The following is a 25,952-nucleotide window of genomic DNA, read 5'->3' as shown; positions in this document are numbered from 1 at the left end:
ACAGGTTTGATAGTCTGTCTGCAGGGGTGTGAATAGTACTGTTGTGATGTCTGTGATGAAAATGTATTATTATCTTTGATTATTAATTAGATTTTTTATTGCTGACTGTAATGCACACACAGTCTGTTATTTCTAGCTGTCTTCTACAAGATGAAGGTAATGATGTTAGATTTTGACTAATATTGGACATGGCAGAGGCTTGCGTAGTTCTGGAAGTGCTTGTTATGCATGATTTGTTTGATCTCATCATACAATGAATGGGGACCTTGCTGGAAGATCTTTCAAAGTATTTGGCATAGCTCAATGAATCAAGCCATCCTACTCGATTCTAAATATCCCAAGTGACTGACATCCTCAAGTAGTGAAATAACAGAAAATGCTGGAAACACTCAGGCCAGGCAGCATCCGTGGAGAGAGAAACAGAGTTAACATTTCAGGTCTGTGACCCTTCATCAGAACTGGAAAAAGTTAGAGATGTATCAGGTTTTAAGCAGGTGCAGAGGCAGGGAAAGGGGAGGGGAGGAAAGAACAAAAGGGACGGTCTGTGATAGGGTGGAAGGCAGCAGTGGTGAAATGTTGCGGATGGCAGAATCATCAACAACTGCCGCCTGAAAAAATAGGGGCAGAGGTTATAGTCTGAAATTGTTGAACTCAGTGTTAAGTTCAGAAGGCTATAAAGTGCCTAATCGAAAGATGAAGTGCTGTTCCTCGAGCTTACGTTGAGCTTCATTGGAACAGTGTAAGAGGCCTAGGACGGAGAGGTCAGAGTGGGAGTGGAGCAGAGAATTAAAGTGACAGGCGACCGGAAGCTCGGGGTCACCCGTACGGACTGAAGGGAAGTATTCCACAAAGCGGTCACCCAATCTGCATTTGGTCTCCCCAATGTAGAGGAGACCGCATCGTGAGCAGCAGATACAGTATACTAAATTGCAAGAAGTACAAGTAAATCGCTGTTTCACCTGGAAAGGGTGTTTGGAGCCCTGTACAGTAGGAAGGGAGGAGGTAAAAGGGCAGGTGTTGCATCTCCTGCGCTTGCACGGGAAGGTGCCGTGGGGAGGGGAAGAAGCTATTGGGGGTGATTGAGGAGTGGACCAGGGTGTTGCAGAGAGAGCGGTCCCTTCAGAATGCTGAAAGGGGAGGGGAAGATGCGTTTGGTGGTGGGATCACACTGGAGATGGCGGAGGATGATCCGTTGAATGTGGAGGCTGGTGGGGTGAAAGGTGAGGACAAGGGATACCCTATTGTAAGGGGTGGTGTGTGTGCTCAGCTTTGCCTCTGACTCCCTGAGCAGTTCGAATCGCTCCCACTCCCTTGGTTCTAGACCTGGACTTATTTGGGGGCTGTGATGAAATTGCAGCAAACAACTGAATTTGATACAAGAACTTTGGTTTTTATTTGAGACAAGAAAATATACACAACACAATAATCTTATCACTCTAAAAGGGGGAACACTTTGGAATATACGAGGGAGAATGACTATAGACAAAATACTCCACCCCTCCCAATCTCACTACACTAACTAGGTTGGATTCCAGAGGACCAGGGAAATACCAAACGCAGGAATAGTTTGTAGAGTGGGAAAAACTTGCAGATCTTCGGTTTCTTCTGAGTTGGTTTCTTGTTGGTCGCGGTGGCCCAATATTACCTAGTTGTTGGTAATATTTTTGGTTGTTTGTTTCGTGGGGCCCTTTGTTGCCGCGATTCCTTTCTGTTCGCCTTCTGTTGTCCTTCTGCCGATTGATTGTCCCGAGGCTGATATCTTTCGAATGAGCTGTGCCTCTGTCTGCCTCTGTCCGAACTGTACTGCTGACTTCAATTCACTGACTGCTGTTTCAATTCTCTGACTGAACAAAACTGATCGAACTGATCGAACCCATCAAACTCATCGAACTGATTTCTTGTGGAGACAGGTCTTTAGTTTATACTAAACAAAGCCTGCTAATCTTGTTAGATTTTGGGCGGGCTTGTTAATTTTGATTGGTCCCATTTATCTTTAATTGACTTTTAACTAGTTTCGGGATTGCTTCAAAATCAGTTTAAGTGTGTGAAGTGGTTTTGGATGTCTCTCTGAGTGGTTTTACACTGTTGTTCGATTGTCTTTTCCTGCTAGGGTCAGGGTCTCTTTTGTTGATTAGTGGCATGTATTGTATTATTCATATTCTTGATGGCCCTGTAGGTTTTGGCGGGAACTGTCCTTCCGTGGGCCTATTGTCTTTATGTAGAATGACTGGGACTGTCCAGAACATTCCCAGACAATCTGGCCTTTGCCAATACTCAAACTACCTGTCCTACAGTGCCCAACCCATTTCCTTTGTTGCAACCTTCCACAGGCCTGGACATGCCTTTTAAAATAGCCAAATCTTCCTGGGTTTTTGAGTTTAAGTCCCTTTTGGCCCAATATTCTTTTAAACAGTCCAAAATCTCTTTTCTTCTTGGTTTGGGGGAATCTGTAGAATTTTGCAAGCCTTACCCCTTCTCCCTCCCAGAACCATGATAGTGTAAGATCAGAAGTGCGGGAAATGGAACGGACATGGTTGAGGGCCATGCCAACCATGGTAGAGGGGAATCCTCAGCTGAGGAAAAAGGAAGATATATTGGAAGCACTAGTATGGAAGGTGGCATCGTCAGAACAGATGAGACGGAGAAACTGGAAGAATGGAATAGAGTCCTTACAGGAAGCAGGGTGGGAGGAAGTGTAGTCCAGGTAGCTGTGGGAGTCAGTAGGCTTGTAGTGGATTTTTGTCGATAACCTATCCCCAGAAATGGAGACAGAGAAGCCAAGGAAGGGAAGGGAAGAGTCGGAGATGGACCATGCGAAGGTGAGGGAAGGGTGGAAATTGGAAGCAAAGTGAATGAAATTTTCTAGTTCTCAAGTCCTCAAGTAGTGGTTTGAATTGACAGCCTCTAGGTGCCTATGTGAATCAGGCCAGTGAGAATGGTAGGACAGAGGTAGCACAGGAGAAGTGTTTTTTACATTTTGAGGAGTAAAGTTTGTAAATGACTATAAATATACTGTTTGTACTGGGAATTTTTAATAAAATTTGTCTTTTGGTTTATAGCTTGAGTCTTAGTCTGGTGGAGTGTATATTCATCTGCCCAGCAAAGATGATGGTGTGGAGATGCTGGTGTTGCACTGGGGTGGACAAATGTAAGAAGTCACACAACACCAGGTTATAGTCCAACAGTTTTATTTGAAATCACAAGCTTTCGGAGCACTGCTCCTTCATCAGGTGAAGTAGAGAGATGCATAAAGACACAGCTTATATAGTCAGAGAATAATGCCAGATGATTACAGGTAATTTTTCTAACTGCCATTTATCACACCTCAGCAGCGACATAATCACAGCAATCAAAGGTGTGAATGGTGTCCGAACAGGTCAGTCAGGAAAACATTACATCAAAGAACAATGAGGTGGGGTCACAAGGGGTCAAATGTTGCAGATGCTGATGTCTGTATGAAAAACCAACAACACCAACAACAGCCAATCTCCAGACGCCATCCTACAACTCATCCGCTTCATCCTTGACCACAATGTCTTCACCTTCGACAACCAGTTCTTTACCCAAACACACGGAACAGCCATGGGGACCAATACGCCAACATCTTCATGCACAAGTTCGAGCAAGACTTCTTCGCTGCACAGGACCTCCAACCAACGCTATACACCAGATACATCGACGACATTTTCTTCCTATGGACCCATGGCGAAGAATCACTGAAAAGACTACACGATAACATCAATGAGTTCCATCCCACCATCAAACTCACCATGGACTACTCCTCAGAATCGGTTTCATTCTTGGACACACGAATCTCCATCAAAGACGGACACCTCAGCACTTCACTGTACCGCAAGCTCACAGACAACCTCAGGATGCTCCACTTCTCCAGCTTCCACCCTAACCACGTTAAAGAAGCCATCCCCTATGGACAAGCCCTGCGAATACACAGGATCTGCTCAGACGAGGAGGAAAGTGATGGACACCTACAGACGCTGAAAGACGCCCTCGTAATAACGGGATATGACGCTCGACTCGTTGATCAACAGTTCCGATGGGCCACAGCAAAAAATTGCATAGACCTCCTGAAATAAAGAGAAGATTGCCTTTCAAAAGCTAGGCTTTATTAACCTTAAAAAACCAGCAAGTACATGTTGAGCACCCAGTCTCAACCAAACTGTAGAAAACTGAATTTAAGATGGCCACCACAGGTCACACGGAATCAACTAACCAATAAGTTTACAGCATATATCTCAAGGCAGGCAAACAGGCAACCAATTACAATGCTTCTTATAAAACAAGAATAATCACCACATTCACCCCTCCTTTTAAAATATACTTCAACCTAGGTAGCCTTTACAGTTTACAATTAGTTATTTATGACTAGAGCAATACATGTATAATGCCTTCAACAATTTTAAAATTTTACTATTAAATTATTAATTATTTTAAAAGTCCATTTTTAATCGGTCGACCAGATATCTTGTTCGTGTCGACCTTCTTAGCCTTGGTGGAGTTCCTTGCCCTCCCACACCAGGAGACACAGAAATGTCTTCTGCAGGGAGGCTATCAATATCCCGATTATCAACGGTTTCCGGATTGGAAGTCCCATTAGAAGGTAGACTGGGAGGGTCATGAACATGCATCGGGAGCAGACTAAGAGAATTGTAAGTGTCTGCAATAGGATTGGAAATGTTCGTAGTATCTGTGACGACATCAACATTATCTGAATTATGGCTATTGTTAATGTCCTCAGGAGAGGGCTGGCCACCACAAGGAGCTAAGTCTTTAACTGAAACCGTACTTTCTTTCCCATCTTGGAATCGAATGTGAGCATATTGGGAATTTGCCTCCAATAGCTCCACCTCCTCCACTAAAGGATCATACTTTGACAGTCTAGCATGGCATCGGAGCAGCACAGGTCCCTGCATAGTAAGCCATGAAGGTACCGAATATCCCGTAGTGGATCTCCGCGGATAGTTGAAGAGCCTTTCATGGGGGGTCACATTAGTAGCCGTTGAAAGCAATGATCTAATGGAATGCAGGGCATCAGGCAGTACCATTTCTCACTGTGTATTCTTAAGGTTCCGGGATGTCAAAGCCAACATAACTGCCTTCCAGATCACCCCATTGTATCGTTCGCACTGTCCATTACCCTGGGGATTATACGGGGTAGTTCTGCTAGTAGAAATTCCCCGACTCTGGAGGTATTCCTTCAACTGGGAAGACATAAAAGAACTTCCCTGATCCGAATGGATATACGCAGGCATCCCAAAGATGACAAAAAGTTGAGTCAGACATTTAATAACTGTAGCAGCTGATACATCTGCACAAGGAAAAGCAAAAGGGAACCTTGAAAACTCATCCACAACAGTAAATATATATCGATTCTGAGTCGTTGAAGGAAGAGGCCCCTTAAAATCAACGCTCAGGCGTTCAAAGGGAGAAGTAGCCTTTATAAGATGAGCTCGTTGAGGCTTAAAGAAATTCGGTTTACACCGGGCGCAGACAGAGCATGACGAAATCATCCGCTTGACGTCTTCAACTGAAAAGGGCAAATTCTTACTGCGTACGAAGTGTATCATCCTCGTAGCACCAGGATGGCACAAAGCATTATGAAGATTAATAAGCGTATCTCCGTGAAGCACAGAACAATAAGCCCTCGACAGCGCATCAGCGGCAACATTATCCTTCCCCGGATGATAGACTATATCGAAATGGTAGCATGCCAACTCGATCCTCCACCTCATTATTTTATCATTCTTAATCTTTCCGAAATGTTTGACATCAAACATGAAGGACACAGATTTTTGGTCAGCTACTAACGTAAAATGTCGCCCAGATAAATAATGTTTCCATTTACGCAGTGCTTCTACTATTGCGTACACCTCTTTCTCTATTGATGAATGTCTCTGCTCACTATTGCTCAGAGTACGTGAGAAAAAGGCCACAGGTCTTCCATTTTGGTTCAGGGTAGCCCCAATTGCAAAATCGGAAGCGTCCGTCTCAATCACAAAGGGAACCTGCTCATCAATAGAATGCACAACTGCTCCAAGGATATCCTTTTTAAGATTATCAAAACACGTCCTGGCCTCCCATGATAGAGGATATGTCGTAACCCGAATAAGGGGCCGGATCTTCTGCGAGAAGTTTGCAATCCAATTAGAATAATAAGAAAACAGTCCAACAACTCGTTGCAAGGCCTTTGATTTACCTTGCCCTACTAATTCTATCAGTGGTCGCAGCCGTTCTGGATCTGGTTTAATCTTGTTTCCCGAGATAATGTACCCCAGTAAATTTACCTCAGTGGTCGAAAAGATACACTTCTCTTTATTGAAAGTTAAGCCAACTTTTTCCGCAACTTGAAGGAATCTTTCTAGATTAAAAAGATTCTCCCGCTTGATTTGCCACACGCCGTGATGTCATCTAAATATGAGAAGGTGTCAGAGAGAGAGTTATCACTTATAAAAGCATCCATTGCCCGTTGAAAACAGGCGACACCGTTAGTAACACTGAATGGTACTCGGCAAAACTGATACAGCTTTCCGCCAGCTTCAAAGGCCGTATATGGTTTGTCCCTCTTAGCGATAGGAATCTGATGATAAGCACTCTTTAGGTCAATAGTGCTAAAAACCTTATATTGAGCTACTTTATTGATAAGCTCATCAATCTTAGGCAGGGGGTACGCATCTAATTGAGTATACCTGTTAATAATTTGAGAGTAGTCTATCACCATTCGCTTCTTATGTCTCTCATTAGTGGTGACAACTACCTGTGCCCGCCAGGGCGAAAAACTAGGTTCAATGATTCCTTCCGATAAAAGACGTTGAACTTCAGAATTAATAAATTCTTTATCCTGACTGCTATACCTTCTTGAGTTGGTAGCAATTGGCTTACAGTCCGGCATCAAATTGGAAAAAAGTGATAATGGAGAAATGAATAAAGAAGTTAATCCACAAATAGACAAAGGTGGCTTGGTTCCTCCGAAAGAAAGACTGAGGGACTCATGTAATTGAAGCACATCATGACCAATCAAAATGTCCGCACAGAGATTAGGCAGAACGAATAGGCGTATATCAGTATACGTATTACCTAGGAGAATTAATTTCACAAGGCCACAACCAGCTACTTGTGAGGTGAGAGTCGTCTGAGCCATACACACCTGATAGGAAACAGGCGAAATTTTCAAACGCTTCTCCCTCACAAACTGAAGACTTATAAAGCTCTCAGTACTGCCCGTATCTATAAGGGCCTTTACTTCTAACCCATTAACTTGGGCCATAACTATAGCTTTGTTTAGGCCATGGGAAAAGGCGGCAGAAACTGATGCAATAAACGCCCTATCTAAAGGCTGAATGGTCGCAGAGGAGGCAACCGATTTGCAAACACGTGCGTAATGACCTTCCTTGCCGCATTTACTACACACAGCCTCCCGGGCAGGGCATTTCAGACGGGGGTGCCGGGCGTTCCTGCAAAAATAACACTTCTGAATCCTAGAGGCAACAGCTGCCGAAGTAGAAACTGTTTCGGAATCTGGTAAACCACTCCTATTAAATCCACGTAACTCCCTTTCATCCGGAACTGCTGAAACCACGGTCACAGGCCGATCAAAAAGAGCATAAGAATCCGAACTTCTCTGAGCCAAATCCAATGTAGAGGCTTGCTCAAAAGCACTCTTAAGATCCAAGATCTTATTTTCTAATAACCGCTGACGAATTGATCTAGACAGTAATCCATTAATAAATGCATCCCGTACCGACTCTTCCCTATGTTCTTCTGCAGACACGGCCTTATAATTACAGTTAGCACCAAGGCGCCGGAGTGCTTGTAAATAAGCATCCAAGGATTCTCCCGCCTGCTGCCTACGGGCAGATAAAAGGTGACGTGCAAATACTTCATTTTTGGGTTTAACAAAATTTTTTTCCAACGTAGCAATAGCCAATTCATAAGTTTCACAGTCCAAAATATACTTATACACATCTGGAGCAATGTAGTTGATTAGTATATCCAACTTATTTAGAGATTGCTGATCCAACACACCCAAAAAGTTTTTAAATGTACGATACCAATGTTTCCATTGATCATCCACTCCTGCAGAATTAGCGTCAGCATTAAATCGTTCCAGTCGAAGATATCGTTCCATTATAGCAAAAGGTTAATAAATTGAAATAAAGAGTAGATTGCCTTTCAAAAGCTAGGCTTTATTAATCTTAAAAAACCAGCAAGTACATGTTGAGCACCCAGTCTCAACCAAACTGTAGAAAACTGAATTTAAGATGGCCACCACAGGTCACATGGAATCAACTAACCAATAAGTTTACAGCATATATCTCAAGGCAGGAAAACAGGCAACCAATTACAATGCTTCTTATAAAACAAGAATAATCACCACACCTCCTCAGAAGACAAACACGGGACACAACCAACAGAGTATCCTTCGTCGTCTAGTACTTCCCCGGAGCGGAGAAACTATGCCATGTTCTTCGCAGCCTTCAACATGTCATCGATGACAACGAACACCTCGCTAAGGCCATCCCCATGCCTCCACTACTTGCCTTCAAACAGCCGCCTAACCTCAAACAGACCATCGTTCGCAGCAAATTACCCAGCTTTCAGGAGAACAGCGACCACGACACCACACAACCCTGCCACGGCAACCTCTGCAAGACATGCCAGATCATCAACACAGATACCATCATCACACGTGAGGACACCACCCACCAGGTGCATGGTACATACTCATGTGACTTGGCCAACGTTGTCTACCTCATACGTTGCAGGAAAGGATGCCCCAGAGCATGGTACATCGGCGAGACCATGCAGACACTGCGACAACGGATGAACGGACACCGCGCAACAATCGCCAGGCAGGAGTGTTCCTTCCCAGTCGGGGAACACTTCAGCAGTCAAGGACATTCAGCCTCCGATCTTCGGGTAAGCATTCTCCAAGGTGGCCTTTGAGACACACGACAATGCAAAATCGTAGAGCAGAAACTGATAGCCAAGTTCTGCACTCATGAGGACGGCCTCAACCAGGATCTTGGGTTCATGTCACGCTACATGTAACCCCACCTGATGTAGGGTCATCCAGACTCGAGTCGTCGTTGGCTTGTTCTCTCTACACAGATGCGGCCGGACCTGCTGTGATTTCCAGAAAAAAAAATGTTTTTTTGTCTGTTTTTTGTTTTTTGTTTTTCATACAGACCCCAGCATCTGCAACATTTGACCCCTTGTGACCCCACCTCATTGTTCTTTGATGTAATGTTTTCCTGACTGACCTGTTTGGACACCATTCACACCTTTGATTGCTGTGATTATCTCTCTGCCGAGGTGTGATAAATGGCAGTTAGAAAGATTACCTGTAATCATCTGGCATTATTCTCTGACTATATAAGCTGTGTCTTTATGCATCTCTCCACTTCACCTGACGAAGGAGCAGCGCTCCGAAAGCTTGTGATTTCAAATAAAACTGTTGGACTATAACCTGGTGTTGTGTGACTTCTTACATTTCACCAAAGATGAGTTCATGGCACATGATACATGACAGTAAGGATACAGTCTGGCCATGGAGTGCCCAAACACAGGGTTCCCCAAAAAGCTGGCAGTGGGGCTGTGCCAGGACTTTGCTCAGACCAGAGTCTAAGGGTGTTTTGGCTGCTGCTTTGGAGCCAGAGGCCAGAAATGCACTTGAGGCTTTCAGGCCAGCAGCTGCACTTCTGTTTTCAGCCCTCATTCACAAGAGATATTATTGGACTGAGGCACGGAATTTGGGCCATCTGTTGGGCTGGGTGTAAAATGGGCGGCCAACCCGAACCTGCCCGTTTCCCGGTGGCGAGTTAGGTTAACATGACCCCTTGAGTCTTTTCCTGTAGTTATTTTACTGCACTGACTCTGATCTTAACCAGTGGGAGCCTGGACTGAAGTTGAGAATTTAAGTATCACCAGTGATGGAGAAGAGCAACAGCAAAGTGCTGGCCTGGGTCCACCTTTTTTCAGAATTTGCTCTGTCAGGAAGGAATCCTGAGGGAACACGTAACATGAAGCTTCTACTTTTATTCACAAACGGGGAAAAATTTCCCATCTACAATATGCAATTAGATGTGAAAATGAAAGTTATGGATGGTGCTGCCTGAAACATGTATCCATAGTTAGAATGAGCTTGATGCACCAAATGCCCTTTCCTCTTGCTCAGCTCCTTATGTTCTTGTTTATTCTAGCGAGATACTGCTAAAGCCAGGCAGATTTGTACACAGCGATTAGAAGTCACCAGAACTCCCAAGAGTATTGATGTGGAGATCAATCGCCTGAGGGAAAGGATCAGCAGAGAACAAGAACGTCATGGGAACAAGGTGGAAATTACAAGGTATTTATTTGTAAAGCACATTGCACATCTAATAAATAAAATCTTGTTGCCACTTATTGTGGAGCAAGTTCTTTTAATTCTGTACCTAACATAATGGACTCTAAAATATGTAGGACAGATACCCTACACCCCCCCCCCCCGCCCACCTCAGAGAAACCTCTTCTCTGTCCCCTTCGGCTTCCTTAAAAATTGTCCTCTTTTTTGGGGGTCCATGGCTTGGGGGTCCAGCTGGGCACCTTCTAGAGGCCAGTACACCTCATCGCACTGGCCACCAGACACATTCCAGATCCCATATCAGCCGGGGAAATGGGAACTCTGAGCAAAGGCAATTTATGGCGGTTGGATGCCGAGCAGAAAATCTCAGATGAGGTCAGGGCCCAATGGATCCAGGTCCTGACCTGTTTATGAACTGTTCCTTCAAACACCTGCCGGAGTTACAGCAGGAGTCTGGTGGGCCAGCAGATGGCACCAATATGTTCAGCTATTATGTTGTGTTGTCAGAAGAAATGGAAGCAATGGAGAGCTTAAAGGAGAAGGATGGTGCTCACCCTTTTAATAGAAGAAACTAATTATCTTACCATATCTTTCTCTGCTTTTTAAAAAATGTCAATTGAATTGCTACCATGGAGGTTCTCAAGTCAGGACTCCCCCAAGCACCCACTAAACAGCTTCAGTGATGTTGATTACAAGGACCAGGTCAGAGCAATTCCATTGCAAATAATATTTGGGTGACTGGCTCTTCTCAGGGTCCTTCCATTTTGAGAATAATAAAGTGCCGAGGAGTGGTGAACACCTACCAGAAAGAAAGGGAGAGAGATAGAGATATTGCCAGGCCAACCTTGCACAACTGTCAAAAAACAGTTTAGTAATTCATTAGTTCACGTGTCAATGAGGGTGAATTAAATAGATAGAAGCTTTTAATAAATATGGCCCTATGCCTTGCCCACCCTGATCCCCCAGGAGAATGTTGCGGAGGACCCAAGTGGGCCTCAGATATTCATGAATTACAGAATACATGATGTTATATACTGAATTCAAACACAGATTAATAAGGTGCCATAAACAAACAACACTGTGACCTCCCCTCTTTCCCAACAATAAGTACAAAAATTGTGTGCTTGAGGGAATTAATTGAATCCATTGTTGCAAGCCAGGTGCACTGGGCAATTCTATCAATCACCATGTAGGTAAGCTGGATGGTATATTCGAGACTTCAAGGCAAATTTGTCACTGACAATATGTTGCAGATTTCCCACCCAAACCTACATGAACCATGCAGTGATCATGAAGTAAGTATCCTGGTCTTCCACAAAGCTTTTATGTGTTTCTTTTTCAATCGGTAATGCTCCATTTTCGGATGTAAAGTGGGTGTTCCCCATCAAAAAACAGGGTGGATATCCAAGCTTTTTAAAAATTTGTTTATGGGATGTGGATGTCGCTGGCAAGGCCAGCATTTATTGCCTATCCCTAATTGTCCTGGAGAAGGTGGTGGTGAGCCGCCTTCTTGAACCGCTGCAGTCTGTGTGGTGAAGGTACTCCCACAGTGCTGTTAGGGAGTTCCAAATTTTGACCCAGCGCGATGAAGGATCGGAGATATACTTCTAAGTCAGGATGGTGTGTGACTTGGAGGGTGTAATGTATATACCTTTAAGGGGGGGAACTACTTTTTACAGCTCATGTATACTGTAGTACCGGCAGTGACCACACCTGTATATAGCACTGAGTAGTAATCTGTACAGTCAGTTCAACTGTGAGCCACGTTGAGTAAACACCTGTTGTACCGTTTCTGCTGCAGTCTGTATCTTATTATACCCAGACACAACAGAGGGGAACTTGGAGGAGGTGGTGTTGTTCCCATGCACCTGCTGCCCTTGTCCTTCTAGGTAGAAGAGGTTGTGGGTTTGGGAGGTGCTGCCGAAGAAGCCTTGGCAAGTTGCTGCAGTGCATCTTGTAGATGGTACACACTGCAGCCACGGTGTGCCGGTGGTGGAGGGAATGAATGTTTAAGGTGGTGGATGGGGTGCCAATCAAGCGGGCTGCTTTGTCCTACATAAGAACATAAGAGATAGGAGCAGGAATAGGCCACTTGGCCCCTCGAGCCTGCTCCGCCATTCAATAAGATCATGGCTGATCTTGGGTCAAAGCCACTTCCCCGCCCACTCTCCATAACCCTTCACTCCCTTATCTTGCAAAAATCTGTCTATCTCCACCTTAAATGTATTTAATAACCCAGCCTCTACAGCGCTCTGGGGCCGAGAATTCCACAGATTTATGACCCTCTGAGAAATGAAATTCCTCCTCATCTCAGTTCTAAAAGGGCGACCCTTTATTCTAAAACTGTGCCCCCGAGTTCTAGATTTCCCCACGAGGGGAAACATCCTCTCTGCATCTACCCTGTCGAGCCCCCTCAGTATCTTATATGTTTCGATAAGATCACCTCTCATTCTTCTAAATTCCAATGAGTATAGGCCCAACCTGCTCAACCTTTCTTCATAAGTCAACCCCCTCATCTCCGGAATCAACCAAGTGAATTGTCTCTGAACTGCCTCCAATGCAAGTATATCCTTCCTTAAATAAGGAGACCAAAACTGTACACAGTACTCAAGGTATGGTCTCACCAATACCTCGTACAGTTGTAGCAGGACTTCCCTGCTTTTATACTCCAGCCCCCCTGAAATAAATGCCAACATTCCATTTGCCTTTTTGATTACTTGCTGTACCTGCATGCTAACTTTTTGTGTTTCATGCACAAGGACCCCCAGGTCCCTCTGAACTGTAGCATTTTGTAATTTCTCTCCATTTAAATAATAATTTGCTTTTTTATTTTTCCTGCCAAAGTGTATAACCTCACACTTTCCCACATTATACTCCATCTGCCAAATGTTTGCCCACTCACATAGCCTGTCTATATCGCTGCAGATTCTTTGAGTCCTCTGCACAACTTGCTTTCCCACCCATTTTTGTATCATCCGCAAACTTGGCTACATTACACTCGGTCCCTTTATCCAAGTCATTAATGTAGATTGTAAATAGTTGAGGCCCCAGCACCGATCCCTGTGGCAGCCCACTAGTTACCGTTTGCCAACTGGAAAATGACCAATTTATCCCAACTCTCTGCTTTCTGTTAGTTAGCCAATTCTCTAACCATGCTAATATATTACCCCCAACTCTGTGAACTCTTATCTTATGCAGTAACCTTTTATGTGGCACCTTATCGAATGCCTTCTGGAAATCCAAATACACCACATCCACTGGCTCACCCTTATCCACCCTGCTCGTTACATCCCCAAAGAACTCCATCAAATTTGTTAAACATGATTTCTCTTTCAGAAAACCATGCTGACTTTGCTTGACTGCATTATGATTTTCCAAATGCCCTGCTACTGCTTCCTTAATGAAGGACTCCAGCATTTTCCCAACGACAGAGGTTAGGCTAACTGGTCTATAGTTTCCTGCTTTGTGTCTCCCTCTCTTAAATAGGGGTGTTACATTTGCATTTATCCAATCCGCTAGTACCTCTCCAGAGTCCAGGGAATTTTGGTGTATTGCGACAAATGCATCCACTATCTCTGTAGCCACTTCTTTTAAGACCCTGGGATGCAGGCCATCTGGTCCAGGGGACTTGTCGTCTTTTAGTCCCATTATTTTACCAAGTACTTTTTCCTTAGTGATAGTGATTGTCTTTAGTTCCCCTTTCCCTGTGGCCCCTGGATTATCCATTATTGGGATGTTGTTAGTGTCTCCTACTGTGAAGACAGATACAAAATATTTGTTCAGAGTCTCTGCTATTTCCCTGTTCCCCATTATTAATTCCCCATTCTCATCCTCTAAGAGACCAACATTTACTATAGCTACTCTCTTCCTTTTTATATACCTGTAGAAGCTCTTACTTTCTGTTTTAATATTTCTTGCCAGTTTACTCTCATAATTCATCTCTTTATTTTTTTTTAAGTCATCCTTTGCTGATTTTTCAAAAATTTCCGAATCCTCTGGTCTCCCACCAATCTTGGCAACATTGTATGCCTTCATTTTCAATTTGATACCATCCTTTACTTCCTTAGTTAGCCACAGATAGTGCTCCCTTCTCTTAAAATATTTCTTACTCATTGGAATATATTTTTGTTGAGAGTTATGAAATATCTCCTTAAATGTCCGCCACTGCATTTCAACTGTCTTACCTTTTAATTTATTTTTCCAGTCCACTTTAGCCAGTTCTGCCCTCATGCCATTGTAATTGCCTTTGTTTTAGATCAGGACACTGGTTTGAGATACAACTTTCTCACCCTCCAACTGAATTTGAAATTCAACCATGTTACGATCACTCTTTCCTAGAGGATCCTTTACTATGAGATCATGTATTAATTCTGTCTCATTACACAGTACCAGATCCAAGATAGCCTGCTCCCTGGTTGGTTCCATTACATACTGCTTTATGAAACCATCCCAGATAGACTCTATGAACTCCTCAAGGATACATTGGGGCAGTAATTCCTCCTCAAACACGTGAGTACGGAAGGGGTACTCACGCGTCTGGCCGGAGGAAATGCCGGTTTTCAGCATGCACAGCGCATGCGCTGAAAACCGGCATTTCCTCTCCTCTAACCCAAGAGGTGAAGAGGCTAGCGCGTGCACTGTAGGGGGCAGTGCATGCGTCTTGGATTTCCTCTGTTTTGGGGGATTTGCGCATGTGTAAAGGCCTCCGGTCTTTACACTTGTAAAAAGCACACGTAAGTATTTATTTTTACAGGTAAGTGGTGTTTTAGTGCAATTTAGAATTTTTTTTTGCACAGGTTTATTATTTTAAAGAATCTACAATAAGGTAAGTTTAGTTTTAGACCCTTTTTATTAAAAATTATTGTTTAAATTATTTTTTTAAACTTATTTATACTTAATTTAATGATTGGGATTTTTTTTAAATTTTATTTAAAGTTTAAGTAGTGTTTTGGGGTGCAGTACTTCTCATGAGTTTGACAGTTCTTACTCTCAAACTTATGAATGAAGTTTCCCCTCCCCTGATTGGCTGAACAGTGCTCACCTGATCCCAGCCGGCACATCGCACTAACTACGCCGCTGGGTCAGGTTAGCACAGCGCGCCGACATCAGAACCGGGCCACTGACAGGAAAACCACTGCGGGCCAGGTTTCAGATGTCAGCGCACCGGGTAAGTGCACATCGGGGGCTTGCACGCGCGGCAAGCCCCCGACACCAAGTTCTGGGCCAATGTCCAATTTGATTTGGCCAATCAATATGGAGATTAAAATCAACCATGATTATTACCGTACCTTTTTTACAGGCCTTCATTATTTGTTGATTTATACTCTGTCCAACAGTATTGCTACTGTTCGGGGGCCTGTAGACTATGCCCACCAGAGATTTTTTCCCTTTATTATTTTTTATCTCCACCCAAACCGATTCTACATCTTGATCTTCTGAGCCAATATCACTTCTCACCACTGCACTGATCCCATCCTTTACCAACAAAGCCACCCCACCTCCCTTTCCTTTCTGTCTATCCTTCCGAATTGTCAAATACCCTGGAATATTCAATTCCCAGCCCTGGTCACCTTGCAACCACGTCTCTGTAATGGCGATCAGATCATACCCATTTGTATCTATTTGTGCCGTCAACTCATCTGTCTTGTTGCGAATGCTGCTCGGATTCAGATATAGAGCTTTTAACTTTGTCTTCTTACCATTTCTCCTTGTTTTGGCCCCATTTTCTGTTGCACTCTTATTTTTAAACATTCTGTCCCTTCCTGTCACACTCTGGTTATTATTTCCCCCATCTCTATCCTGCTCTATTGTTTTCTCATTTCTCATTGACTTTTTAAATTCCTGCTCACCAGGACCCCCCACCCACACACTATTTAGTTTAAAGCCCTCTCTACAGCCCTACTTATTCAATTCGCCAGGACTCTAGCCCCAGCATGGTTCAAGTGAAGCCCGTCCAAACGGAACAGCTCCCTCTTATCCCAGTACTGGTGCCAATGCCCCACAAATCAAAACCCATTTCTCCCACACCAGTCTTTGAGCCACTCGTTCATTTCTCTACTTATTTACCCTATGCAAATTTGCTCGTGGCTCAGGTAGTAATCCAGAGATTATTACTTTTGTGGTTCTGCTTTTTAATTTAGCCCCTAGCTGCTCATACTCCCTCAACAGAACCTCTTTCTTTGTCCTACCTATGTCATTGGTACCTACGTGGACTATGATAACTGGATCTTTCCCCTCCCACTCCAAGGGCCAAATTGGAAGTAATTACTCTAGTGGATGTGACTGCCTCATGGAACTTAGTCCAGGTAATGCTCCCCCTCCCTAATGTGTCGCAGTGTCCGAAGCTCAGACTCCAGCTCATCAACTCTTAGCCGAAGTTCCTCGAGCAACCAACATTTGCTACAGATGTGGTCGCCATGGACCTCAAAGGTGTCCACCAGCTCCCACATGCAACAACACATTGCCTGGTCTCCCATCTCAATTAATTAATGAATTAGTTTTTAAAATTTGGAACACGTACATCTTTTAATCTACACCAAGGCACTTAAATTTAGACGCCCAAGTTTTGGAAAAAATCGAGAAATAGAGAAATACTCACCAAGCAGTCACTTACCTGCTTTCTGGTGACGTCACACTTCGATTACTTTTTACTTCTTTACACTCACTGTTGTAGCCGCTCCCGTGGGCCCCACTCACCTTTAAATCAGCCGCACCCGTGGGCCCGCGCTCACCTTTAAATCAGCTCCCGTGGGCCCCACTCACCTTTAAATCAGCCGCACCCGTGGGCCCGCGCTCACCTTTAAATCAGCTCCCGTGGGCCCCACTCACCTTTAAATCAGCCGCACCCGTGGGCCCGCGCTCACCTTTAAATCAGCTCCCGTGGGGCCCGCTCACCTTTAAATCAGCTCCCGTGGGCCCTGCTCACTTTTAATCAGCCGCACCCGTGGGCCCGCGCTCACCTTTAAATCAGCTCCCGTGGGCCCCGCTCACCTTTAAATCAGCTCCCGTGGGCCCCGCTCACCTTTAAATCAGCCACTCCCGTGGGCCCGCGCTCACCTTAAATCAGCTCCCGTGGGCCCGCGCTCACCTTTAAATCAGCTCCCGTGGGCCCCGCTCACCTTTAAATCAGCCGCTCCCGTGGGCCCCGCTCACCTTTAAATCAGCCGCTCCCGTGGGCCCCGCTCACCTTTAAATCAGCTCCCGTGGGCCCCGCTCACCTTTAAATCAGCTCCCGCGGGCCCGCGCTCACCTTTAAATCAGCTCCCGTGAGCCCCGCTCACCTTTAAATCAGCTCCCGTGGGCCCCGCTCACCTTTAAATCAGCTCCCGCGGGCCCCGCTCACCTTGAAATCAGCTCCCGTGGGCCCCGCTCACCTTTAAATCAGCCGCTCCCGTGGGCCCCGCTCACCTTTAAATCAGCTCCCGTGGGCCCGCGCTCACCTTTAAATCAGCTCCCGTGGGCCTCGCTCACCTTGAAATCAGCTCCCGTGGGCCCCCGCTCACCTTTAAATCAGCCGCTCCCGTGGGCCCCGCTCACCTTTAAATCAGCTCCCGTGGGCCCCGCTCACCTTTAAATCAGCTCCCGTGGGCCCCGCTCACCTTTAAATCAGCTCCCGTGGGCCCCACTCACCTTTAAATCAGCTCCCGTGGGCCCCGCTCACCTTTAAATCAGCCGCTCCCGTGGGCCCCGCTCACCTTTAAATCAGCTCCCGTGGGCCCCGCTCACCTTTAAATCAGCCGCTCCCGTGGGCCCCGCTCACCTTTAAATCAACTCCCGTGGGCCCCGCTAACCTTTAAATCAGCCGCCGAGGTGTCGCTCTCACCAGCCGCTCCCGTGGGCCCCCGCTCACCTTTAAATCAGCCGCTCTCGTGGGCCCCGCTCACCTTTAAATCAACTCCCGTGGGCCCCGCTCACCTTTTAATCAGCTCCCGTGGGCCCCGCTAACCTTTAAATCAGCCGCCGAGGTGTCGCTCTCACCAGCCGCTCCCGTGGGCCCCCGCTCACCTTTAAATCAGCCGCCGAGGCCTGGATGGTGTCGAGCTTCTTGAATGTTGTTGGAGCTGCACTCATCCAGGCAAGTGGAGAATATTCCATCACACTCCTGACTTGTGCCTTGTAGATGGTGGAAAGCCTTTGGGGAGTCGGGAGGTGAGACACTCGCAGCAGAATACCCGGCCTCTGACCTGCTCTTATTGCCACAGTATTTATGTGGCTAGTCCAGTTAAGTTTCTGGTCAATAGTGACCCCCAGGATGTTGATGGTAGGGGATTCAGCGATAGTAATACCATTGAATGTCAAGGGGCAGTGGTTAGACTCTCGCTTGTTGGAGAGCTGGTTAGATGTCCACCTATTTTGCCTATCACATGCATTTGTACTGGTGGAATTGAGATATGCCAGGAGTGGTAAGAGTTTAATTTGAATTATTTATTGCAGTGCTGAGGATGTTATTTAGACGTTCATAATTTCCCGACCCGTTATTCACATGCACCAAACAGTTATCTGTTCATCCATTGAAAAGCGGCATGCTTGATTTCTAGGGCCTGAGCTGTGTACAGATGTAGGTTCAATGAAGCCTATAAGAAGATAAATTGCGCATTTTGTTTTATTTTTATTTACCTTTGTGGTAATTATTGTGGGGAAATTCCCCCCTCCCCCAACAAATGTAACAGTGCCACACTTACTTCCCCTTTGGAATTTCCCAAATCTCTTCTTTTTAGGAAGAGGATCGATGACAGACTGAATAGGCTGCACCAGAAGTACTCTGCAGCTACAAATAGTAGCCCCACACCAAAACTGAAATAAATGTTGACAAATATTTTTGTTTTTCTGAAATCTTTTCTGAAGTTTTGAAAGATCCTAATTAAAATGTAAATGTTTTGACTAATGTGTCGAGTACACCTGAGGATTTAAATGTACGGTAGCTTTTATATTTTAATTTGTCAATGCTTTAATACTGCTTTACACCAGACCCAAGAATAATCTACCTGTTTGCGATAAATCCCATTTAAATGAAACTAGCTCGAAGGCAGGGAGGGAGCGGGGCTTCTGTTTTCAGTTCGAGAAACAACAGCGTCTTTAATTTTTTTTCTGCAGGTTTCCCGCCCACAGCCAGCCTGATTGACAGATAGATTTGTTTATTGGGTAGCTTGTTGGGCCTGGAGGAAACACTCCTACTCCTCCTGGCCCACAAGCAGTGCTGTAAAGACACTTACCTTATGGATTCAGCCCTTCACGCCTCCTTTCACCTGCCGGGTTTCCCGAGGCCAGGTTAACCCAGCCGTCTGTGGTCAAAAATAGAATAACTGTTAAAATGAAGGCAGGCAGCCTCATCATTAAAATATTTAAATGACCAACCCACCTCCTACGAGTGGATTGGTCACCCGTCCCTCATCCCGCCTCCGTTAAAACTGGAAGTGGGCGGGTTCAAGGAGGGTTGGGTTCCTGTTCCAGTGTCAGCTGTGGCTCAGCTGGTAGCACACTCACCTCCGAGTCAGAAGGTTGTGGGTTCAAGTCCCACTCCAGAGACTTGAGCGCAAAAATCTAGGCTGACACTCCAGTGCAGTACTGAGGGAGTGCGGCATTGTCGGTGCCGTCATTTGGATGAGACATTAAACCAAGGTCCCGTCTGCTCTCTCAGGTGGACGTAAAAGATCCCTTGGCACTATTTCGAAGAAGAACAGGGGAGTTATCCCCTGTGTCCTGGCCAATATATATCCCTCAATCAACATCACTTAAAAAAAAAAAAAAAAATTATCTGGTCATTATCACTTTGCTGTTTGTGGGAGCTTGCTGTGTGCAAATTGGCTGCCGCATTTCCTACATTACAACAGTGACCACACTTCAAAAAATACTTCATTGGCTGTAAAATGCTTTGAAAGGCGCTATATAAATTCAAGTCTTCCTTTCTGTTTCAGATTTTTAACTTTTAACCTCCCACCCGAACCAAATCCACCCATTTTTGGGGGTTAAAATTTCCCCCGAGGTCTTTGAGCCTTTATGTGTACTGCGTTCAATGGATTCAATTTTAAAAGCCATTAGTATGCCTGAGATTAGTAACTTTTCAGTGTTTTTTGAACAGGCAGTACTCTGAAGTTTTGGAAATGTACAAGAATGTCAAAAACCAAATCAAGAACCTGAAAAAGTTTATGCAGCTGATTGATAAAATAATGGAGAAAAGGCAAAAAGCATATGAAAAATTCAGGAGGTAATTGCCACAATTCATTCAGTACAAGTTTTTGTATTTGTTGAATTATAATTAAGATGCAATACTATTTCATGTGTATTTTATTCCTTCATGAAAATCTTGTGTCGCTTATGTCCTTGTAAGGGAGTTGGGGGGAAAATTTGGGGTGCTAACTTTTCCGGGGCCCTATAAAATTAACGCCCCTATGCTGGAAATGGCCGCCCGGCACCTGCCCTTTAATTATCGCCGCCCCAGCTGCAAACACAGCACCCTGACCCTGTCAAATATAGCGTCCGGCGGTAGGTCAGGGGCGCTGCGCAGGGCGATGACATCATCACCAGAGCTGCCGCTGGGCGCTACCGGCTACCGCCGCCACTAACCTCCCACTGAATTTCGCGGGAGGCGATAGCAGTGCAGCGCCTGGGTGCTAGGTGCTCTGCGCCCCGTTAGCTTGGGGTGCTAATGGGAGACGCAAAGCAACCCAATTTTTCCTCCTTGGTGTGTTTGAGGTGATAAAATTAGGCCAGCAGGGTTATACTTGCTCTAATTCGACTCTGCCAGACTGAGCCTCGAGCTTTAAACCAACCAATGTTTTTATTTAAATAAAATGGGTAAACGGTATACAGTATCAAACTGTGGATTATACACTTCTCTATTCTCCTTAATACATAAAATAATAAAATAATTTAAAAACTGCTCTCTTTCTCTCTAAACCTAGGGGAAAAAATTCAGTTGGTTTGCGCCTCCTGTTAGCGCCTTAAGAGTGCGCTAATGGGGTGCAAAGCAATTAGCGCCCATGCGCGGCGATGTTTGCGCTGCTCACAAAATTAACTAGACATTTTGCGGCGGCGCTAAACACTACCACCACAATCTCCTGCACTGGCAGATCGTGACGTCAGTCGAGTGTGCAATGCCCCGGACTGGATATTGAGTGGCGCCCCCTGCCTTACCGCCTGCCGCTAGCAACGACAGGTTGAGGGGAGCGTTTTGCAGTCAGGAAGGGACTGGGGGAGCACTATTTAAAGGCGACAGCTTCCTGCCTTTTTTTGTTGGTGACATTTTTGCACCGGGCATTCTGTGAGAGAGAGAGAGAGACTTCTGGAGAGATTCAATGCTGTGTGAAGGAGTTTTGGGTACTGAGCAGCACTTTGCAGTTTCATTTTGATTTGCCCTTGTATCGATTTAGAAGAGACTGTGTGGGCTGCACTCTGAGCTCTTTCCCTGGTTCGCTCCATTGTTCTTTCTAGCAGATTTGATGTACAGGTCTCTTCAGGCCGAGATTCAAGGCTGCAATGAGCAGGATGTGGATGGAGAGCAAGATCAACCCTCCCCTTTAAGAACTGGCTGGCACCATTGTGTCTGTGTTCCATTGTTGACAGACATCACATGAGCTTCGCCAGCGCTCTGAGGTAGCGCCTCGCTCCTCGGCCTTTGCGTCTTAAGACAGGTGTGAAGTGCCTGATTTAGCGCTCCAATCACCTCCAGGAGCGATAAAAGCCAAGTTTGCAGTCGGAGGCGATAATTAGCACCAGGCGCTAAACTTTGCGCACGGCCGATAATCGCGCCCCAAACGGGGCGATACTGAATTTCTCCCCCCTAATCTTTAACCAGAGGTTTACTTGTACAGAAGTTTACTTGTAGCTTCAATCTAGCCTAGCTTCCTTGCACAGTTGGTGCAAATTTGCAGCACAGAGCTCTTGTGGCCCTGGCTGGAAAACTGAAATGGACTCTATCTGGTAAAACAGGCTTCCTTCAGAAATGCAATTTCTACCCCTTGAAATTATGCAGAAACAAAAGGCAATAGATGACTGCATCTCCCATAATTACATTAGATCCACAGCCATACACAGAAGGCTGCATTGCTCATCAATATTATAAGGATTACTAATCTTTGATATTGGCAAGGAAATCTGTGATTGAATGTTGATGGATTTTATTGGCAAAATACTCTGTGACCTTGGGTTTTAACTACATAAATGCTGTTTCTAACAAGTTAAAATTCAACACAGAGAAAAATCAATTTTTGTTATAATCAACTGGCAATTTAGTTGACTTGCGCTGCATCCTCTCCAGAGCCTGGATGTCTTTCTTCTCCTATGAAGCACCTTAGGACGATGAACTATGTTAAAGGCACTATATAAATGCCAGTTGTTGTGGTTATAATATGGTGGTTAGTATTCTACACTGAACTCCAGTCGGACTCAGTACTCTGTACAAACTCAGAATCACTTCCCGAGATTAGTGCTCTATTCCTCCATCTATGCAGCCCAAGACACTACACTAATTGCTTTTGTTAACATATTCTGTACTTACGGCTTCAATGATCTATCCACCAGTACCCCTAAATCGCTCTCCTGTGTTGCGTCTTGTAGAGTAATACCATTTAGTCTATATTGGCACAGTTTATCATCTTTTCCCAATCTTGTGATTTTGCATTCATCCACATTCATTGACAACTGCCACCCACCAGCCCAGCTCCCAATCTATTCAGATCCTCCTGCAGTTGGTCAGCCTGTTTTGTGTTGTTTGCAGTCCCTCCCAGTTTGGTTTCATCTGCAAACCTGAGAGAGTTTTGTTTCTCCCCCATTTTCAAATGATGTATATACATTGTAAACAGCACCAGCCCCAGCACTGATCCCTGACTCTCACCATTAGTTAACTCCTTCCAGCTGATTCAGCTCCACGTACAACCACCGTTTGCTTCCTCTGCTTTGGCCAATTTTCAATCCATTTCAGAAGCACTGCCGTGGCTTCAAAAATAATCTAAGCTGTGTTGAAATTTAAATACACAACATCCAGTCAGTTCCTCTTGCCTGCAAGGTTTGTTTTCTCCTCAGAGTACTCCCAAGAGATTTGTCAAGCATACTCTCCCTCCTTTAAAGGTTACTTATCATTCATTCTTTTAGGAAGCCATCCAGCATATATATGTCGTGTCTGTTGTATCTGATGAATATATTCATAATGTCATTTTCTCTTCTGTTTGAATTAAATAGATACATTTCTCTTCGCTGCAAATATTACTTCATCAGCTTGTTGTCTCAGCAGCACTACCTCGGGAATATTAACTTCGACCATAAGAATAGGGATCTTTCAATTACAGTGAGTTATTTACAATTTATTAGAAGCCTGTTTTTCTTTTTGAAGAATAGATTACATAAAAAAAAGAAAAAAGTTGAAATATTGTAATCAGAAATATATAAGATTAATTACGAGGTTAGCTCTTCCCTCATCTTGTCAGTTATAGAGGGCAAATATTTAGCATTTTTCAAAAGTGTAAATGCCAACCAACAAAACTAGTAAATGTTAACCAACAGCTTCAAAATAGCTGATATTTCCCACAAAATGATGATAGTCTTATAACATGTGAAGATAAAAGAGTTACACTGAAGAATAAATTTAGAAGGGAGCACCTGCGACAAGTAAATTTAAAAGGGGCTACTTGAAGGAAGTAAAATTACAAGGGGCACCAAAGAGAGAGATAATCAAAAGAGGAGAGAAGTATAATTCAGAAGGATGCTATGAAGTGTGTTTGCTATGGGATACTGAAGAATAAGACAGCTTGGCATAATAGATGAACGAAGTGATGTGATAAAGGCCTGTTGATCAAAAAAGCTTAAGAAAGTTACAGGAACTTACAAGGCCAGAAAAATGTGAAGAGGTTATCAAGGATGAGTGGATAGTACTAGACTTGCTGAATGAGTCATCACAGTTCGATGAAATGACCAAGCAGCACTAGACTTTGAGAGCAAATCGTAAGGAGTGAGAGTTGGAGACTAGTACAACAGGTACAGGATTGCCATATAATGGAGACAAAACAAACATACAAAATTGATGGGCAGGAAAAGAGCAGCTGGTCCAGCAAGCCTGCCCCACACCATGATGGCCAGAGCATCATGACTAAACACTTTTTCCTTCTCGTCGCCATGGAATCTCCTGGATGAGGCAAAAGAACAGAGAAAACCCAGGGCCAATAAGGGAAAAAATACTCGGGAAAATTCCTTTCCGACCCCCTCAGGTGATTGAAACCAGTCCAGGAGATCACATGGACCCAGTGTTCTCTATAAAGACACTTACCTTCTATATGATGCGATCTCTGCCCTAGTCAGGAACCGGTCCAGCTGCTCATACAGGCATACAGAGAGTCAGCACCCACTGCACCAGCCGGCAATGCATTCCACAGGCTCACTACTCTGAGAAAAGAAGAACCTCCTAATATCCAGTCTATTCCTACTCTTACATAGTTTAAACTTACGTCCCCTGCTCCTCCCCAATCTGGAATTATCAATCAATAGGCACGCTGTCCAGTCCTTTAATTATTTTATAGACCTCTATCAGGTCACCTCTAAGTCTACGCTATTCTAAAGTAAATAGACACTGAAGAGGTAACTAGTAGATGTGGAGCAGATTGGGCTGTTTCTAAATTTGAAGAATAGTGACAAACAGACACAGGCAACTACAGACTCATTGGGCTCGATTTTAATAGCCCTGAGGAGGTGGGTTTGGAGGCGGGTCTGCAGTGAAAATCGGAAAAAATGGCTTCAGACACCCAACCTGCCCCCATCGGATTTTGGTGAGTGTCTGTTCAGCTGCTCCCAAACTGACCCGACTGGAACCAGTGGGACAGGTAGTTAAGGCAGTTGACAGCCTGTTAACTGCCTTGCTAATCCTATTTTGATAGTGGTTTCCCATTTTCGTGCTTCTGGCTCCTGTTTCCCAACTTGTCAGGAACAGGCCAGGTTCAAGGAGACGCGTTACTGGAGGACATGATTTGTATGCATTGGTGGAGCACTTTAAAAGCACCCCTGAAATCATGGCTGACATTCAAATGCAACAACTTTGCTGTTGTAGGTTTGGGATAAGATTTTGCACATCTACTGACCTTGTGACTGTTCAAGCTGACACCCATCTGCAGTGTGTCATGAATGGAATAATTTCAGGCCACTTCGACTGTGCGCTTGCAAGATTGTTGCCTCAAATGAAATCTATAGCAATGGGATGGGAAACATTTATGCCCTCTCATCCTGGTCCTCGTAATCGGAAGAGCAGCAGCCGTGTGGCTCAGCGCAGATCTTCCTGGGAAGAGGAGTAGGAAGAGGACGAGGGGTGCCTTGCGTGCTCTGTTGTGATCAAATGCAGCATCCCTCCAGTTCACTGCTGCCCGTCAACCAGGGTGTGTACACTGCCATGCCACACAATCATAAGCTTACTCTTCAACCATAGGTGGCCACCATATGGCTCTGTAATTGCAGGCAACATTAGTCCAATGTCTTACATCATAGAAACATAGAAGATAGGAGCAGGAGTAGGCCATTCAGCCCCTCGAGCCTGCTCCACCATTCAATGAGATCATGGCTGATCATCCAAACTCAGTACCCTGTCCCTGCCTTCTCCCCATATCCCTTGATCCCTTTA

At 44.8% G+C, this 25,952-nt stretch overlaps 1 protein-coding gene across 5 annotated transcripts in view; it reads left to right on the top strand.

The window, feature by feature from the left end:
* LOC147112490 (structural maintenance of chromosomes protein 6-like) overlaps positions 1–25,952 on the top strand; it is a 214,879-nt gene that overhangs the window by 165,245 nt on the left and 23,682 nt on the right. For all 5 annotated transcript variants that reach the window (XR_015079510.1, XM_085996783.1, XM_085996782.1 and 2 more), the window contains 3 exons: positions 10,218–10,363; positions 20,436–20,561; positions 23,534–23,639. Coding sequence is in view for 4 of the 5 variants with exons in the window: in XM_085996783.1 (XP_085852909.1) it covers positions 10,218–10,363; positions 20,436–20,561; positions 23,534–23,639 (378 nt within the window). In the remaining variant the exon portion in view is untranslated. The remainder of the gene's footprint in view (positions 1–10,217; positions 10,364–20,435; positions 20,562–23,533; positions 23,640–25,952) is intronic.

The sequence above is a fragment of the Somniosus microcephalus genome, chromosome 9, assembly GCF_052327205.1.
Source record: "Somniosus microcephalus isolate GS21.2 chromosome 9, FLI_Smic_1.0, whole genome shotgun sequence".
NCBI classification, from domain to species: Eukaryota; Metazoa; Chordata; class Chondrichthyes; order Squaliformes; family Somniosidae; genus Somniosus; species Somniosus microcephalus.
This window is presented reverse-complemented; position numbering and strand designations above follow the sequence as displayed.